The sequence below is a fragment of the Neoarius graeffei genome, chromosome 9, assembly GCF_027579695.1.
Source record: "Neoarius graeffei isolate fNeoGra1 chromosome 9, fNeoGra1.pri, whole genome shotgun sequence".
Classification (NCBI taxonomy): Eukaryota; Metazoa; Chordata; class Actinopteri; order Siluriformes; family Ariidae; genus Neoarius; species Neoarius graeffei.
The window spans coordinates 50,599,576-50,618,543 of NC_083577.1; the positions used below are offsets into that span (position 1 = coordinate 50,599,576).

At 40.4% G+C, this 18,968-nt stretch overlaps 1 protein-coding gene across 13 annotated transcripts in view; it reads left to right on the forward strand.

The window, feature by feature from the left end:
• clasp1a (cytoplasmic linker associated protein 1a) overlaps window positions 1-18,968 on the forward strand; it is a 131,429-nt gene that overhangs the window by 79,681 nt on the left and 32,780 nt on the right. For 6 of the 13 annotated variants that reach the window (XM_060929746.1, XM_060929734.1, XM_060929738.1 and 3 more), the window contains 14 exons: window positions 6,231-6,374; window positions 8,758-8,834; window positions 9,375-9,467; window positions 9,549-9,694; window positions 10,042-10,177; window positions 10,427-10,497; window positions 10,631-10,690; window positions 11,202-11,279; window positions 11,394-11,561; window positions 12,567-12,613; window positions 12,744-12,923; window positions 15,255-15,362; window positions 17,430-17,588; window positions 18,366-18,527. In XM_060929746.1, coding sequence (XP_060785729.1) covers window positions 6,231-6,374; window positions 8,758-8,834; window positions 9,375-9,467; window positions 9,549-9,694; window positions 10,042-10,177; window positions 10,427-10,497; window positions 10,631-10,690; window positions 11,202-11,279; window positions 11,394-11,561; window positions 12,567-12,613; window positions 12,744-12,923; window positions 15,255-15,362; window positions 17,430-17,588; window positions 18,366-18,527 — 1,629 coding nt within the window. The remainder of the gene's footprint in view (window positions 1-6,230; window positions 6,375-8,757; window positions 8,835-9,374; window positions 9,468-9,548; window positions 9,695-10,041; window positions 10,178-10,426; window positions 10,498-10,630; window positions 10,691-11,201; window positions 11,280-11,393; window positions 11,562-12,566; window positions 12,614-12,743; window positions 12,924-15,254; window positions 15,363-17,429; window positions 17,589-18,365; window positions 18,528-18,968) is intronic. The other 7 variants (XM_060929736.1, XM_060929741.1, XM_060929737.1 and 4 more) reach the window with 2 other exon arrangements.

Sequence of the window (18,968 nt, forward strand, 5' to 3'; positions counted from 1 at the left end):
ATAATTTTAGCTAATCTTGTAACTCAATTTTTTATAGCATTTTAATAATCACTACTTATTAGTAGTATTATTTAGTAGTTGATAATTACTAATTATTAAATTACATTTTGATAATCACTGCTTATTAATTAAGTAGTAATTAATAATACTGAATTATAATAATTGCTATTCAATTAATTAATATAGCTAATAAGTAGTGATTAAAATGTTATAAAATTGAGTTAATTTAAATTATTATTAAAAAAGCTATTATTATTATTATTATTATTAGTAGTAGTAGTAGTAATACAAACAATTATTCATGGATTATAGATAATGATTATTTTTGAATAATAAACATTGATATATAACAATTGCACTGATGATAATTAGTTTAGTTATTACAACACATTGATAATGGTTATGAAAGGTGACAGTTGTTTTTCTGTGTTTAATGTAACGCTCTGATGATTGTATGACTGCATAAACGGGTTTATGCTGTTACCTGCTATAATGCAGAAGATACTCGAGAACTTCCTCAGCCAGCTGTATACTGCACGACACTCAGACTGATTTTGCTGTCGGACACAAAATCACACATCAAAGATAATCTTTGGGGATTGAAATAATGCCAGCTAAGGTCGTTCAGCTGGTTCTACTTGCCGTTTATTGTTTTTGAAATGATTCATGGTGTTTTCTCCAGTAAACCCCAGTCTTCTCCTTGCTGCTACAGTAGTTCTGCAGCCCAGAACACACGACTTTGCTTCAGCTGTTTGCGTGTCTAACAGTTGCCATTGATGCACCCTGTTGTTCACCAATTGTGTGCATTCTTCTTCAAGTTAGTTAAAAAAAAAAAAAAAACTATTGCAGAAAACAGTTTTAAGTTGTCATATTTATCATTTTCTTTGCCATGGTACAGTCTTAATTTTTCCATTTAGAGGTCTTGAAAAGGTCTTAAAAGTCTTTAAATTTGTACTTGAAAAATGTGCAGATACCCTGCTCCTGTTTTGTCACGTTGCAAGATGGAATTAGAATGGCTTTTTGGGGGGTTAGCACTATTTGCACAACATGCCTACCACTTAAGGTGGAATTTTTTAAAATTTATTTTTTAATTGTGACACAAACAATAATAAAGATGGGGGTGGGGGAACAGAAATATGGAGTGTACATAAGTATTCATCCCCTTTTGTATGAAACCCCTAAGTAAGAGTTGGTCCAAACAATTCACTTCATAAGTCACATAATGAGTTTCTGGAGGAAAACCTGTTTGAGTCAGCCAGAGGTTTGAGACTGGGACGAAGGTTCACATTCCAGCAGGACAATGACCCTAAACATACTGCTAAAGCTACACTGGAGTGGTTTAAAGAGAAACCTTTAAAGGGCTGATGACACGTTTTTGACATCTTTGGCGATGTTTTATAACATAAAAAGTAATTCCCGATGATCCATATATTAATTCACGAAGGCGCCTATTTTACAAGTTATGATAAACGCGGCTATTTGGGCAAATTTGACAGGGCTGCAGCACTCAGGAGACGAAAGAGGAGGAGCTATATGACGTCAGCGAAAGAACCTTCCTCCTCACTTACCAGTTTGTTGTTGATGCGGCAGGTGTTCAGTTTATCATTATTAGTATTTTTATTAGACATTTTTTAATATATATATATATATATATATATATATATATATATATACACACACACACACACATATATACACACACAAGTTGTTATGCCTTCGCGTTGTGTTGCCAGCTTTTGCTCCAAAACCCACAAGGATGGGGTAAGTTTATTCAAGTTTCCCAGAGATCCCGAGCTGCATGCGAAGTGGGTGAGGCAAGTCAGGCGCACTCGTGACAAGTGGGAGCCCTCACCAACATCCGTCCTGTGCTCTGAACACTTCGATTTGGATTGTTTTGACACCCTTCCCAGCTTAAAAGAATCTCTTGGGTGTTCAGTTCAGCACAAACGTGTGCTGCTACCATCAGGAGTGCCTACAGTATTCCGGAGGGGGTCTACTAGTAGCTATGCCGGATCCAGCAGTCGCCTGGGCCAAGGCGACTCCTCCAAAGACAATCCTCCTGTCAGAACATGTGTTGAGAAACGACATAAGATAAAGGTACGTAGAGCTATAGAGTGCTCCGACATGATGCAAAAAATAGTAACCATGCGGTCTGCGCGGCCATCTTGGAAGTGACTCGCTCCAGAGCGCTCATAGAGTACACATCATGGAGTACATATTCATGATAATCATAAATGTAATCATAAAGTCGGCGTGATATCAGTCATGTATTTGCTTGTGAAAGCTTGCGGCTTTCATGTAACTGCCGCCTAGCAACGAGAGGCAAAGGGTAAAGAGGGTAGGCTATCATAGATTCTATTCGGAAGAGATCAACACATGATTGCTTAAAAATTAGGTATTTTAACAATTTGCATCTGTTTTGTGATTATCGTGACACTTGTGTGTTATATAGAACTGTATGTCTTATCAGCACATCGAGGATCTTCCACCGGAGGCTTTAGCAAGTACTCGTAGCAACACTACACTTTACCCTTTGCCATGCGTTGTTAGGGAACGGTAGCAAGTACCCCGATGACCGACTTCAAGAATATGTAGAAAAAATTTAGAAATTATACTTTCCAAAAGTCATTTGAGCTTAGTGTATTGCATTTCCATTTATATTGTAGGTTCTTGCTGATGTTTTTGCGGAGTATGACGCAGCTGCTGAATCAGAAGCTGCAGAGTTTGTATGTACTAGTTGTGAACATTCACATTATTATCAGTCTCATTTATTTAAAATCAGATAAAATCATGCCATCATGATCACTGCTTAAAGTACCAGTATTTGGTTGTTGAAGAGCTAGCACTAGAGAGTTCACTGGCGTTTTCATGCGCCATTTCCATTGAGTAGAACAGCCAGTGAACCGCAGCATGTTCTTCCGCTGACGTCACAGCATGGCCGCGAGCCACGGACCCAGTTTTCTTGCGCTGTGCAATTAAAAGTTGGATATTCGCGTAACAACAGCTTCTTTTCATGTAATTATAACAGAAATCTAACATGTTTGCCATGTTGTATAGTTTATTTAAGAAATTGCATAGAGTCATGTTTGTGTCATCAGCACTTTAAATGTCTTGGAGTGGCCTAATCAAAGCCCAGACCTCAATCCAGTTTGAGTCTGTGGCATAAATTGAAGATTGCTGTATACCAACACAACCCATCTAACTTGAAGGAGTTGGAGCAGTTTTGCCTTGAAGAATGGGCAAAAATCCCAGTGGCGAGATGTGCTAAGCTAGTAGAGACAAACCCCAAGAGCCTTGCAGCTGGAATTGCAGCAAAAGGTGGCTCTACAAAGTATTGATTTTTTTTTGGGGGGGGAGTGAATACCTACACACTCCAGATTTGTTTTTTCATCTTATTGTGTCACAAAAAAATTGCGTCTGTAAAGTTGTAGGCATGTTGTGTAACTCAAATGGTGCTCACCCCCTGTCACATGGGTTCTGAGACAAAATGATGATGCAGCCAAGAATTGCAACTTCGGTGCAAGGATGGTGGTTTATTTACAGTCCAGATTTTCCCAAAAGAGAGCAAGTGAGCAAAAATAAAGTTGGAATTTCAAAATGTTAAAGTAATGTAGGCCTATGAATTTAACCAAAAAAAAAGATAATGTAACTAGACTAAGGCTACGTTTACATTAGACTGTATCTGTCTCGTTTTCTTCGCGGATGCACTGTCCGTTTACATTAAACCACCTGGAAACGCCGGGAAACGGGAATCCGCCAGCGTCCACGTATTCAATCTAGATCGTATCTGGTCCGGTGCTGTGTAAACATTGAGAATACGCTGTGCTGAGCTCTAGCTGGCATCCTCATTGGACAACGTCACTGTGACATCAACCTTCCTGATTCGCTGGTGTTGGTCATGTGACGCGACTGCTGAAAAACGGCGCGGACTTCCGGCTTGTATCACCTTTCATTAAAGAGTATAAAAGTATGAAAATACTGCAAATACTGATGCAAATACTGCCCATTGTGTAGTTATGATTGTCTTTAGGCTTGCCATCCTTCCACTTGCAAGTGTTAAGTGATATGCGCTGGGATCACACACACAGCGGCTCAGTCCCGAATCACTGCTCGTGCGCTTCACTCGCGCGCTCTGTGAGCTGCGCAGGGCCAGAGTGCGCACCCTCCAGAGGGCACTCGCTGTTCAGGGCGGAGTGATTTGGAGCGCAGGATGCCTGCGGAGCCGAGCGTATCCGTGTATTGGTATTGTTGTGTGCACGCGAATCGTGTATTGGTGTTGCTGTGTGCACGCTAATCGTTTTAAAAACGTTAATCTGATGATCCGCTGATACGGTCTAATGTAAACATGAGCTAAAGTAGAAAGAAAGTTTCCAGTCTGAAGAGCAAACCACTGCACAGCTCAGGACTACAAACCAGACTGCAATAAAAATGGCCAGACAGTGAACTACCTCCTTCCGAGGGCTTAAATAGTCACTAGCCCCTCCCCCTACAATTAACACAAACAGCTGTAGACAGACAAAAACCCATTTATCCTCCATTTACATAACAATGGCAAGATTTACAAATAGCAGAAGTCTTACATTTCTCTCATACAAAACAACTGTTTACATTACAAAACCCCAGCTTCACCACAATTCTTAATTTACACTTAATTATCTTAATTGGATGAAATCATTAGCTTGTAACAAGACTGGCACTACAAAGACAGCCGGCTTCCACAGTTCGGGTCCTTTGGTCACCCGGAAGTGCTGCAGGAGAGAACAGAAGCAAACAAACGCGGTTCCCACTCACCACGCTAAGTTATTAAAAATTGTACTGAAACCCGTGTGTGTGTGATCATTTAACTATGAGGTACTTTTGTTATGAAACTATTGCTACAAACAACTTGTGTGTGCACCCACAGTGTTAGTTAGCTGGTAATTAGCAGTAGCTCAACATACATGATATGGCTGGTATCGGGTGTTTGTGTGTAGTGTGGTGCATTGGCGCCTGGCGCCGGTACTGAAAGAGCTCCGTGTGACACCCCCCAAAAATCTATTTTAATTCCAGCTTGTAATGTGACAAAACAGGACACAAACCAAGGCGGATGAATACTTTTGCAAGACACTGTAGTATGCATTGGACTGTGCTTGTTCAGTAATGGCACCATTGTGCTCCCTGTGTATAGCGATATACAATACAGGATCAAATAGGAACACATCTTAAATTTCACATGTAGAAGCAGTTAACTGTGACAAACAGAATGTTCTGTTCTGTTGCACTTTGCATGGACTTGATTTTGATATTGCAGTCACATGAGTTTGAATGTTTGTCACTGTTTGAGTCATCAGTAACCAAAGAACAAAACCAAAAACAATTAAAAAAAATTTAAAATGGCATGTTTAAAACAGGCGGCACAGTGGTGTAGTGGTTAGTGCTGTTGCCTCACAGCAAGAAGGTCCGGGTTCGAGCCCCGTGGCCGGCGAGGATCTTTCTGTGTGGAGTTTGCATGTTCTCCCCGTGTCCGCGTGCGTTTCCTCCGGGTGCTCCGGTTTCCCCCACAGTCCAAAGACATGCAGGTTAGGTTAACTGGTGACTCTAAATTGACCGTAGGTGTGAATGTGAGTGTGAATGGTTGTCTGTGTCTATGTGCAGCCCTGTGATGACCTGGTGACTTGTCCAGGGTGTACCCTGCCTTTCGCCCATAGTCAGCTGGGATAGGCTCCAGCTTGCCTGCGACCCTGTAGAACAGGATAAAGCAGCTGGAGATAATGAGATGAGAACGTTTAAAACATTCTGCCTCATTTAACCTCCTAGGGCTTAGCGGTCACATGCGTGGACAGCACTTTATGGAAATTTGGAACAAGAATCCACATGTGAATGAATGTGACATTGTGTACATGAATGTGTACATGAATTGTGGACATGAATGTACTTTTTCTCTAAAAGTACATCTTATCAAAAGATGATGCTTAGTTTTTATTCTAATCAGGTTCTAATAAGCCCAAATAGCAAAGAGAAATAAAAAATGCATGTAAAAAAAACAGCTTGGGCCTTAGGAGGTTAAGCATACACAAAATATGCAAATTTTTAGTTTTTCTTGACTAAATCTATCTGGTCATATATGGAAAACTCCAGATTGACATCTGAATCCATGACGTCTTGATACATCTCATGAAAGTGCAGATTGATTGATTGTACATGGTGAAAGTGTTTAACATGTGGCTCAAGGTTGCACCCCTCTTGTGCAGATAAGAACTTTGATGATGAGGACTCTGTGGATGGAGGCAGGTCCTCCTCTTCCACTTCGTCTAAAGGTTTCTCCAGCAGCAGGCGAGGAGGAAACATGGGCTCAATGAGACGACCCGGTTCTGCCTCAACACCCAGAACTGCAGGTAACTCGCACAGAACCTTGACTTAATGTTTACACCATGGTTAAAATTTTGTGTGTTTCTGAGCTGTGTGTTTATTGCCTTACTTGTATATTTCATTCAGCCTATATAGGGTAACGTACCTCCCAAGAGATTTAGCCTTCGTCTAAATTGTGACTGAGAATACTGCTAAACTAAGGGATTCAAATACACCATTACTGAGTGGTACTGGTTTTGTGCAGTAGAGTAAAACTTGATTTTGACCATAAATTTAAAATTATATGACGTCAGTGGACATGTATGAGTTGGCATGCTTTTAGACAACATGTGCAAAGCTTTAACATAGTAGCTACAGTTATATATTGACCTATAACACAGCTCTGAAGTCTCACATCTGATTAGTCAGAAGCTGTTGATTTAATTTTCTATAACAGCACAGTGCGGACAGTAGTGTCCACTGGAAAGCGAATCACTGGTTTATTTTAATAGGCTTTTTCTTATAGTATCATTTCTTTCGTAAAAACTTACACAGGTACTTGTAAGATGGACATTCCACATAAAGAGAGGGATACAAAAACATGAGGTTTCTGAGAGGAGACCTGTTTCATGGTGGTTCCATAACATTAAATGTAACTCAGCAGATAGGGTGTTTTTTGTTTTTTTTTTAATAAATAATAAATGAAAATTGCTAGTGTTGACACATTGCTGTGGAAATAGGAATAAAACCGTATTGTCCGATGACAGCATGCCCTGTCATGTTGTATTCCTTATACCAGGGGTTTTCAAAGTGTGGGAGAGTCAGCCCCCCCTCGGAGAGCAAATAAACAACAGTGCCCCCCCTTACAATTTTTGTTGTTGCTATACTTAATGTTCCATTCATATTTTTAAAAAATGGTTGTTGTACACATTATTTTTTTTCTTTTTCACATTTTAAACATCTCATAGCATCATTAGCTAGCACCTCTTGGCAGACAACACACTGTGGCAGTGGAGCATCTTCAGATCCAGTCCATGAAAATCCAAACTTTAAATAATCGTGGTCATACTTCCTTCTTTTTTCAGTCCCCCCAGGATTCCGCGGGCCTTTTTTGTGATTGTTGCGGGCTAAAATGTCTGTTGCGGGGGGTTTTCCAAAAAATTGCGATGAAAGTTGCGGCGTTTTTTTTTTAGGTTTTTGTTGTGATTACATTGCGGGAGGAAGTGAAAGTTGCGAGAAATTGTTGTGATTTTCTCTTTTTGTGATTAAAATTGAGTAATATGTTAAATATTAAGTTATTACTGAAAAACTATTGATTAAAAAAACAGACACTGAGAAATGGTCCTATAAACAACATTACCAATATAAAAGATTACCAGGACTACAAAAATGCAGAAAAATAGGCTTTACTTATCTAAATGCACCTGTTGGTTCAAAAGTTAAAGTGCAGAGAACCTCACAGCACAACATGAAGTTACCTTAAAATATAATATAAATGCCTCAGCTTTCATGTAAGAAAAAAAAAAACTATTAATACTAGTACTGTGTGCAGGCAGTCTCTCCTGAAGACTAAATTAAACAATAATTATAAACTAATAAAATAAATGGCTCAGGCTTCATAGAAGAAAAAAAAAACAATTTGAACAGAATCTCACAGTATGATGCTGAAGCTGCCTAAACAATGGAAAATAAAATACCATTTTGGCAAAAACGTTGGCATCCATTAATTTCTTGTATTAAGTAAAAAATAATGTAAAGTGCACACAGTCCTTCACTGTAAACATAACACACTTTCAGTAACAGAATTTAAGCCGATATAAACACTGACTCGTACATCATGCAATGTTGCCAGATACTGCTGACGTTTTCCAGTCCAAAATATATTCAAAACCCGCCAAAATGCACTTGAAACCGCCCAATCTGGCAACACTGCGCGCATGCTGCTTCTCTTGAACATGTACACGGAAGTAAGGCGGAAGGTAGTTTGTCGATGTCACCTCAAGACGACGCCAACGATTGGTCAAATTTGCGGGAAAGTTGCGGTGATTGGATATAATTGCAATACCGTCCTGAATTCGCGGGGATTGGTTGAATTTGCGTTGAAGTTGCAAATCACAGCATCCTGGAGACTCTGGTTTTTTTTCTGTCTCCTCACTCACTGTAGCTTTAGGTACTAAAAATCGATCCATTTTGTCTCTGGTAAAGGCTAGCTGAAGTTCGCTAAATGTCCGCAATAGTAACTTATTCTGGTTTATTTTTCCTCACGTTGCGCCCCCCCTGAAGAACTCTGGCGCCCCCCGGGTGGGGGCGTGCCCCACACTTTGAAAAGCCCTGCCTTATACGTCACACTGTGCTATATGAAAACACTGGTCCAAATTATTTAGTTTTAAGAGGATAAATGCACCTTATGCTCTTTTTCTTTCTCCACAGGAAAAGAGGGAGCTAGTGCAGGAGCTGTTGATGAGGAAGACTTTATGAAGGCATTTGAAGATGTCCCTACTGTGCAGGTACGTTACATATGCCTGGCACAGGAAACTATTTAAAAGGTGCCTGAGTGGTGCAGCAGAATAGTGTTCGTCCTGGAGATTACAATTCTGAGATTGCAAGGTTTTCAATGCCATTGCCATTTGTGGCTGAGGGTCCAAGTGGGCAAAACTGAGCTCTCAGCTTGGCAGGGGTGGTACACCCCCTCTCCTCTATTAATCACAGTAACACAAGCCGATTGTAGGTTTCTATGAGCTTGTGCATTTGGAAGAGGGCAGATAGTGCTTTCCTCCAAGTGTGTTATGCTACCCTGAGATGCTGCATGAACAGCAATTCAGAAAAGATGCAACTGGTTTGGAGGAAGCATCTAATGTCTTTCACCCTCCCGGGTTGGTGGTAGTTGTGTTTGATGGGGAGATTTAATTGGTGGGTGGAAATTGGTCAAGACTAAATTAGGGACATGATGTTCAGTCATGATGGTGGAAAAAATTAGGAAGAAAATTTATTTTGTATTTCTTCTGTGGAGTATCTATGAGAAACCATAACCAATGTCCTTTTAACAGATCTATTCCAGTAGAGATCTGGAAGACTCCATGACTAAGATCCGTGAGGTCCTGTCAGATGATAAACATGACTGGGAACACAGAGTGGCAGCTGTAAGTGATGCTCAAGTCTCTTTGTTTGTCTTCGAATAGAAACTGTAAGCATCAAAGCTTTTGTGTTTTTCTTTTCACTAGCTGAAGAAAGTACGCTCACTGCTCCTGGCAGGAGCTGCAGAACATGAAGGTTTCCTTCAACAGCTCCGACTTTCGGAAGGTGCCTTCAAGCTGTCTGCAAAAGACTTGCGCTCCCAAGTGGTTCGGGAGGCCTGCATCACTCTTGGGTATGAGACACTTGTTTATGTGTTTTTGACTTGTAGCCATTGACGTATAGGTTGTTTACTTTTTAACTATGTTACTATATTAATTTTTATGAAATTTGTGGCGTGGGTTGCTTTTGATGGAACATGTTTCTGTGCAGGTCTTTAATTATTTCATACCTTAATGTATTTGTAATGATGTGAAACTGAAGTGAGTGGAGTGTAGAGAAATTTGTGTCTAAAAAGCAGCTTGGTGATGGATATTTGAACAGACTTAATGTTTTACTGTCAACCAGATGTCTGCCTGATGCATTTCAGTCTGCACCTTTTAATCAAGCATTCCAGGGGTAAGTTGTTTTTTTCTCTTTTAGGCATGTGTCTTCAGTGTTCGGGAACAAATTTGATCATGGAGCAGAGGCCATCATGCCCACGCTGCTCAATCTTGTGCCTAATAGCGCCAAAGTCATGGCCACATCAGGTGTGGCTGCTATCCGTCTTATTTTACGGGTGAGTGTTTGTGGTGCATACGTGGACTCCATAGCTTGTCCTGAAAACGTTTTGTACATGTCTGATTTGTAATTAAAGCCACTAAACTTCTCTAGCTTGGGATAAAATTGTGGTAGTTTTTTCATTATGGAAGTTAGTGCTAAATCAACAGACCCAAAATAAAAGTCTAAAGCCTTACTCCATGAAAACAGCACATGTTTTGGATTCCAGTAACTAACTTTTTTTTTTTTTAATAAATAATATTCTTAGCATACGCACTATCCTCGTCTTATCCCGATCATCACCAGTAACTGCACATCTAAATCAGTGGCTGTTCGAAGGTGACCATTTATGGTTATTTAATATAACAAACTATTTTTCATTCTGAAATTTGACTTTCTAAAATTTCTATTCTACTTAAATTTTCTTCCTTCTAAATTGAAAAGTGCTTGAAACATATGTTTTCCCTTTTAGACGGTGTTATGAATTTCTAGACCTGTTGTTGCAAGAATGGCAGACACATGCACTCGAGAGGTTAGTGCAAAAAAAAAAAAAATTACATTATCATAATGCAGGCCATGAAAGAAAAACTAAATATCTCAAACTCCTGTGCTATCTATATTCACATGAAGTGCATCTGTTTGCCCAGTTTCTCTGCTTTAGCCCCAGTGTTGGCAGCATTTAATTTGAGAGAGTTTCTTACTTCACTCATTTTGGTTGAACATATGAGGAATGAGTCTTTTCATGAGTCTTAATTGATGAGCCTGGAATGAGCGGCAACCATGCATCCCTGCTGTTTCCATGGCAATATTCCACAGAGCCCTTTTATAAGGAGGGCAGGGTTCCCATTCTCCTTTCTTTCTCTTTGGGCTGCTTTTGCTGTGAATTGGGAATTGGAAAAGGACTGGTACCAGGTCCAAGAAGTTTCAAAAGACACAGACTGCTTGTCTCTTTTTATTTTTTTTAAACATAGAGAGCAAACATAACCGTGAGTTGTTTGCAGTTGCTTTGGTGTACATTTAACCATGTTTCCGTATTATCCTAGGCATGTTGCAGTTCTCACTGAGACCATCAAGAAAGGAATTCATGATGCTGACTCGGAGGCCAGATCTATAGCCAGAAAGTAAGTCTACCTTTGTCTGAACATTTAATTTGGCCCTGCATTTCATGATCTGGCTTTCTTTAGAAATCTGATTTGTTGGTTGTGGAATTCTTTTAAATTTGTCTGTGTGCACAGATGTTATTGGGGATTTCATGGGCACTACAGCCGAGAGGCAGAGCACCTGTTTCAGGCTCTGGAATCGACCTATCAGAAGGCCATCCAATCTTACCTGAAGAGTTCTGACAGCATTGTGTCACTGCCTCAGTCTGACCGTTCCTCCTCCAGCTCACAGGAGAGCCTCAAGTGAGAGACGCGCACACATGGACACGTACATTCCCCTTGATAAATGCGGTGAAAAACCTGGCACTCATATTGAAACTTTACACAGATTTGCACAATACCGGTGTTTTGAAATTTGTTCATTTTAATTGCGTGTGCTGCAAAAAGCTCTAATATTAAACAGCCACAGATGTCATGCTTTTGACCGTGTTTAAAAATACAGCTTCATTATTTAAAAGGTGATTTTTCACTTGAACACATATGCTAAGGTAGCATTATAGTTAATCCTGTCATCAGTACTAAAATGTATTGGGGCTTTTGTAATTGCACAGCCAAGGCAGGTGGAGCATGCCCCATATTTAATTGGTTTGTTAGTATAGTAATCCTGTGCTGGATATGAGGCAATTATCTCCTCTTCAACTGGCATCTGCTTGGTTGTGTGTTTTAGAGAGAGTGAGATCATTATTCCACATTTATCGCTTAGAGTGCTGGAGCAAGTGCACTAATGTTTTCACTCACTGCTCAGCGGGAGCAAGGAAACGCATCATCGCCATGGCTGCCGTTTATAAAACTAAGTGCATTAATCACCAAGGAAGAGCAATGTAATTGCTGGTATTGTTTCACGTTCAGCTAATAAATGAAAATATTCAGAAATCTTTTGAGACCTATCATACTTGCTGTTAATTTGGGGTTTAAAATACACTTTACACAAGATTGTAATTATTTAAATTTTGAACACCACCCAGGGACTGCTGTGTGAAACTCATGTCTGCTCTTGAATTCAACTCATTTGTGTTCTGTAGCCCACAGCACCCCGTGTGCCTTAATCCATCACCAAGAGTAATGTCCTGATAACTGCTGCCAGAAAGGCTCCCTGATTCTCATCTTTGCCAGCTTATCGGTCCTTAATTTTAAGCGTCTAGTGTTTTTACAGAATGAACATTGCTCATTTGTTGTCTTTCTTTGCCATTCCACAACTATTCCTGTTACTGACAAGTCACTTGACCACCACTTTGTTTTTCTGGGTAGTCGACCGCTTTCTGTGAGGAGTGTGATCGGAGGAAGCATGACCAGAAGTAAGCCTCTTGCTGCCTCTCTGTAAAATTTAGATATGTGCCGAACCATACATAACTTGCATATTTTCTGGTTCAAGTAAATGATGTGGTTATCTGGCACTTACCTTTTGATAACCTATTTATCTGATAGGTAAGGTGGTGAGCTCCAGAGCACCGTCCACCCCTGGCTCACTCCAGCGCTCACGCAGTGACATTGATGTGAATGCTGCTGCCAGCGCCAAGTCCCGGATGCCTGCTGTGCCCTCACTTCCCTCTCCTTCCCCTTTCAGCTCAGCTGCAGCCCTCCCCCCAGGATCCTATGCCTCTCTGGGTAAGATTCCAAACTCCAAGCCCACAGCAATGAGCTCAGCGTGCCTAGGCATTTGGATATAATTTCTTCACTCTCAACCCTTAATTACAGAAATTTAATGGAATGCCAATAAAACCACTGGCTTTTATGGTCATAGCAGCCCATTAATAAAGCTGATGGCTACCTTAGGTGCTATTAAGCTGTGCTCTGATGAGGAACAAATAATGATCACTGTCATAGATTTGTTGTGCTTGGTTATCCATGGTTTTGGGTAGCTTTTAAAAGTCCATAAATGATGTTCATTTCCCTGCTGCCAGATTGTCTGTCTTTCAAACACACCCTAACTACTTGAGCTTAAATTATGACCAGTGTTACACTTAGATTAGGGTTTCAGCATTTTAATAGATTTAGTTTTATTAATTATTCCACTGCAACTCGCTTTGCACGGTAAAATTCTGTTTTGAGGCATTGCCTCTCTTAGCTGCTTTGGTCTTTTATGGGTTAATGTAGCATTGTGTCCTGTGCTATTTTATTCAGTTACCTGAACTGACATAATATCGATCACACTATTTTCCCTGACTTGCAGTCATTAACAGTTCTTTGCCACTGCTTCCACGCAAGCCCTGTCATGGTTTACAGCCCTGTCTTCCACGCTTCCAAACTAACTGACTCTAACCTTTGCCTCTTATACTTCCTCTCTTCACTTCCCTGCTTTTGTTTTGCCCCAAAGATGGTACACCTGGTAAAATAGATGGTAAGATTTGTGTTTATAATTTGTGTGTATGTGTGTCTTGGTCTCAATTAAGTCCTTTGGAGGGCTATAGGCAGTGTTCATGTTTCCCCTGTATGTTAATAGCAGTTACATGTGGCTCTACTTCTGCATGCCTTGTCTGCATGATGCCTCAACCCTATCCAAAATTATGGTTTGATAGTGAGTAGCAATTTTCTGAATTTAAATATGCTTCCTCTAATTTGGGAGTCTTGGATCTGTTTTTGTCAGTCTGTTTGAGGCGAGCAATTACTTGACCAAAGGATTAGAGATAAATTGTCCACAAATCTAAGCCCATGGCATTGTATTAACTTTTTTTTTTAAAATGTCTACAGTTATCATTAAGAGCAAATGTTTTTGCACTATTATTTGTACTTGAGATTTGTCTGAAATTATAATATTTCTACTCGAGGTTATACTAAAATTGTCTTACAAGGATACTTGGACACTTAGTTATTTTTTTCTGTTTCATTTGTCAGACTCAGTTTGAGGTCCTTTCCATAATGCTGATGCAGATCACTAAAACACTACCTTATGTGACATTTGTATTATGTGAAATTAAACTCAACTTTGAATGAAAACATTCTTCAAGTTAGCCACTTTATCTCAATGACAGAACATAATGCATATTTTTTTTGAGGTCCGGTTTCCATCAAATCCTGCACTCTGATTGGTTGGCGAGCAGGTCCGTATCCTACATTACGGACCCCGGTTATGAACCTCTGGCGACTTGCTCGTTCACAGCAAACATCGTAGCATTTTTTTGGTCAACTTTTTTTTTTTAATAAGATTTATTTATAAGATTATCAAAAATCTTAAATGTTTTGCCAGCATTTCTCAGGAGAATAGCATTAATTTTACAGCATGGATAGTGATAACGACAGTGTTCAGAGCGAAAGCGAGTTTTACTACCCTGAGGAAAAAGAAATAAAAGAGAACATTTCAGGAGAAAGCTAAAAACCTGTAACTGTTGCTGACGCTGAGCAAAAACATGGCTGAATCCTGAATGACTCAATTTTGTATAAATAGGGGACTACATAGGCGGCAAAATGTAGTTTGTTTGTTTTTTTCCTGCCATGGAAGTGCACTTCTATACCGAGGAGGAAGCCATTTGCATTACAGCCGTGAATGAGGATTCAAAATGGCGGCTCGGCTCGGTTTTCCCTTTCGGGCGCTCTCGTTTTCTGTTAGAATTTGGTAAAGAAAAAATATATTATTTACCAGCTTAAGGTCGGTCCGTATGGTGAAATACCATGACCTCAGCCCAGAGGGCCTCGGTCAGTACTTTCAAGACCTCGGTCACGATATTTCACAATACGGACCTCCTAGCTGGTAAATAACATACAGTATGTGTGAATATAAACTTGAATGCCATGTGGCATTTATTTCTCAGCATGTCCACACTCCTTGTTCTTAACTTTCTATTCAAAATCTTTGCCTTAAATGCTTTCCTGTTTTTAATGTCTGTCTCTTCTCGTTCATAAAGTCTTGTTTCTCCTTTTTCCAATATTCCTCCCATACTGCTTTGCTCTTTTCCTTCCATCTCTCTCTAATGCTATGCTTTCTGCCTGTTTTGTGTGCAGGTCGCGTGCGCACCAGAAGACAAAGCTCCGGAAGCGCTACTGGTGCAAACACTACAGTAACAGACAGCCGAGGTCGAAGCAGAGCTAAAGTGGTGTCTCAGTCCCAGCGTAAGTGCATTTATTTGGTTTTCTCACCTTTTACACACTTCAAGCAATTCTAACAGCTGGAATCACTTTTATACAGTCTACCATGCAGAAAGTGTGGCAGCACCATCTTCATTTTCAGAAAAGCTTACTCTTGTAGTATGGTACCTCTGTCCTTGTGGCTGAAAAAATAATCTCTCTTGGCTGTTTTTTCTGTGTTATTGTAACACAGATGAGCTTCCAGATCAAGATGTTTAATGTACATTACAATTTAGCAGTGTCTTCTGAGAGTAGACTTCTCTAATGCACGAAAGAATAACATTTTGCCTGATGCATGCTGGATGACCATGTCATACTGAGCTGCTTTGTAACTTATCGCCTATCCTTTGACGTGCCTCCATACACAAGGATCCAGATCAGCTAACCCTACTGGTGGTAAGCCCCCAGATTTATCTGCACATAGCTGATATTTCACCACCCCTTAATTAGCACCACGCATGAATTATACCGTATCATATGTTGTTCTCCTCCCCACCCCAGTGTGGAAAATTGTGTCTTTATTTCTGCTGTTGTGATGGATGTTTTGTCACCAGATTTAATTTAAAATGTTTTTTTTTCCCCCTGGTTTATTTATTGCCTGTGTGTATTTGTTTCAGAGTTGGTTTGTATAGTTTCTGTACAAATCCTGTCTTAATCACTCAGTCTTCCCCACAGTCCAGGAAAAGCCTCGCTTTCAGTCAGAAGTTTTCCATCAAAGTCGATATTTCATTTCCATTTTTTGTCATGTAGGCATAGCTACTTTATAGATGAGCAAATACAATGCATTATGTGAAAATGGTATCCACTAGGGCTGCACAATATATCGAAAAAGTATCGATATCACGATATCATAGTTTGCGATACACATACCGCAAAAATTACTTAAATTTCAATAAAAGGCACATTTTTCTGTGCCATCCAATCACATTTGAATGTCAACAAGCGCCGCGGGATAACTCCGCCCCCTATTGCAAAACAAGTAAAAGCCTCGTGGTGATGGCGGAAGGCGGGAGCAAGTGTGGTGAGACAAACTTGTGTGAGGAGGAACTGGTTTCCAAAAAAAAAAAAATGCATGTCTGCTATTTGGAAGCACTTTGGATTCAGGAGGGGTGATGTACTGCAAACTCAGGTACTTTGCAAGACATGTACCTGTAAAACAGTGGTGGGGCGGCTCACTGGGACAAACACTGCTGTACAGAAGCATAAAAACATAAAACCACGCTCTCTCTCTCTCACACACACACACACACACACACACACACACACACACTACCTCTCACTCTCACACACTACCGCTCGCTCACTCACACACACTACCGCTCTCACTCACTCTCTCACTCACACACACACACACACACACACACACTACCGCTCGCTCACTCACACATGCTACCGCGCTCTCTCTCTCTCTCTCACACACACACACACACACACCCACACCCACCCACACCACTGCTCTCTCACCCGCATGTGTTATTAACAGATTGTGTTTGAGTTTATGGTGAATCTGTGTCGCTCACCTTCATCTCCCGGGAGCCGCTGAAATTGCCATTTTGAATGCTTTATGTTAATGTAATGTAGTTTTCAGTTTTTTGTTTACTTCAACTTAAGACATTTTCTGCTGCGCTCACAAAAATTAAGAGATTTAAAGATGATTGATGGACACCATTGCAGGTGTAGCCATGTTTTTCCAATAAAAAATAATGTTGGAATGGAAGCGATGCATTGGGTGTTTTTTTTAAATGCTAGATACAGGGCAGAACGGCGAGTAGAGGTAAGAAAAACATTATATATTTAATTATCATGATACATATCGATATCGAGATATTCAGTCATGTTATCGAATATCGCATATTTTTCTGATATCGTGCAGCCCTAGTATCCACTGCCATTTTGTGTGTTTTGTAAGATCAGTGAACCAATGGACTGTGAACTATGTGCAGCACTGTTACTCTGTAGCTCTGTTGAAGACTGAAGAATTTTCACAGACTGCTGTGCACAGAAAATGGGTACGTTATACTTATGCTTTCCTTCTGGCTTTGGTATTTGTAGCTGGCAGCCGTTCTAGTTCCCCAGGAAAGCTGCTGGGCCACACATATGGCAGAGTCTCACGCACTACAGCTGTGGCTTCTACACCCTCAGACAAACGAGCAAGGATCCCAAGAAGCCAGGGCTGCAGCCGAGAGACCAGCCCAAGCAGACTGGGCATAGGTAAGGATGCACATGGTGTCTCATAGCTCTCAAATCATAGAGATCTAAATGTTCATAACAAAATGTGAATCTTTAAAGATCTAAAGTGGATTCTTGAGACGCATCTGAGGTCACGATTTTTTTCACCTTTATTTTAGCCTCAAACTAGGATGTGCTTGAAAAGTGTTTAAACCGGTTGCATTTTGAAATTTAACATTTTATAGTTTGTGTATGCTGTATAACCAATAAATATTACTTAAGGATGCCATGAATCACAGATGTAGTCTCTGCAGTATCATTTCTTCCTTAGAAACTCATCAATGCAGAGTGGTGAGATGCCTCTCTAAGGAAAAATGCTCAGCTTTTGGTACAGACTGTTTGATTAAGATGCTGATGCTGTTACTATGTGACTAGCTTCTGACTGCTGTCTTGTTCTTTTAACTGGTTTACCTGTTACTGAATAATGGTAAGGATGATTAACCAGCTGCTTCTTTTTATGCTTTTTATCACATTTGTCAATCAGCTTTGTGATCACTGTGTGTGATCTAACCAGTTCTGACCAGTAGATTTTGTTTTGATGCGTTCTTGCTGGTTGATGTTGCAGAGCATCTTTTACCATAATTGTCTTGGCAGACTAATGCTAACCTAAAACGAAGTGGTCCGCTTTTGCTTTTATGTCTAACTTTTGAAATGAAACACCAGGTTTGTTGCCAAGCCCCTTTCTTCCCAACACTTTTTTCTCCTGCTAATTGTGGCGTTATGGCAGCCTGACTAAAGTGCTAACCTGTGTTCTAACAGCTGAGCTGTGTGGTAAAGCTCTTCTTCCTGCTGCTTCTCGTTACCGCATGCTAGCCCGGAGCAGTCGTATCCCGCGCCCCAGCATGAGTCAGGGCTGCAGCCGTAACACGAGTCGCGAGAGCAGCCGCGATACCAGCCCTGCTCGGGGTTTCACTCCTCTTGGTGAGTAAATTGGACCTGGCACCGATGGCTCAGCACTTCATATCAACTTTTACCTTATAACGCACTGTCCTGAAATCATCAGTACCCAAGTAACTGCCCAGGCATTCTCAAATATTTTTCCACCTTATGATAAATTGTCCCAGCACAAAGCCCACTCGATCTATACTTCTGTCTTGCCTGCTTTGTTTTGCATGCACTAATGTTTGTGAAGCTGAATTTTTTTTTAAATTTTATTTTTCCCCCAACACATTTCTTCGACAGTTGATATATGTATGTAATTGACGGTTACTTATTAGGGTAAGGATAAGTATTGAAGTTGTCCAGTTGTGTAGTGAAAAATAGCATAGAAGGGGGGAGAAGGGCAGCAAGTGTACTGCAATGTACACCTCGTCGTATTATGCGTTCATTACCAATCTGCTTCTGCTGCTTGCCATTTTGCTT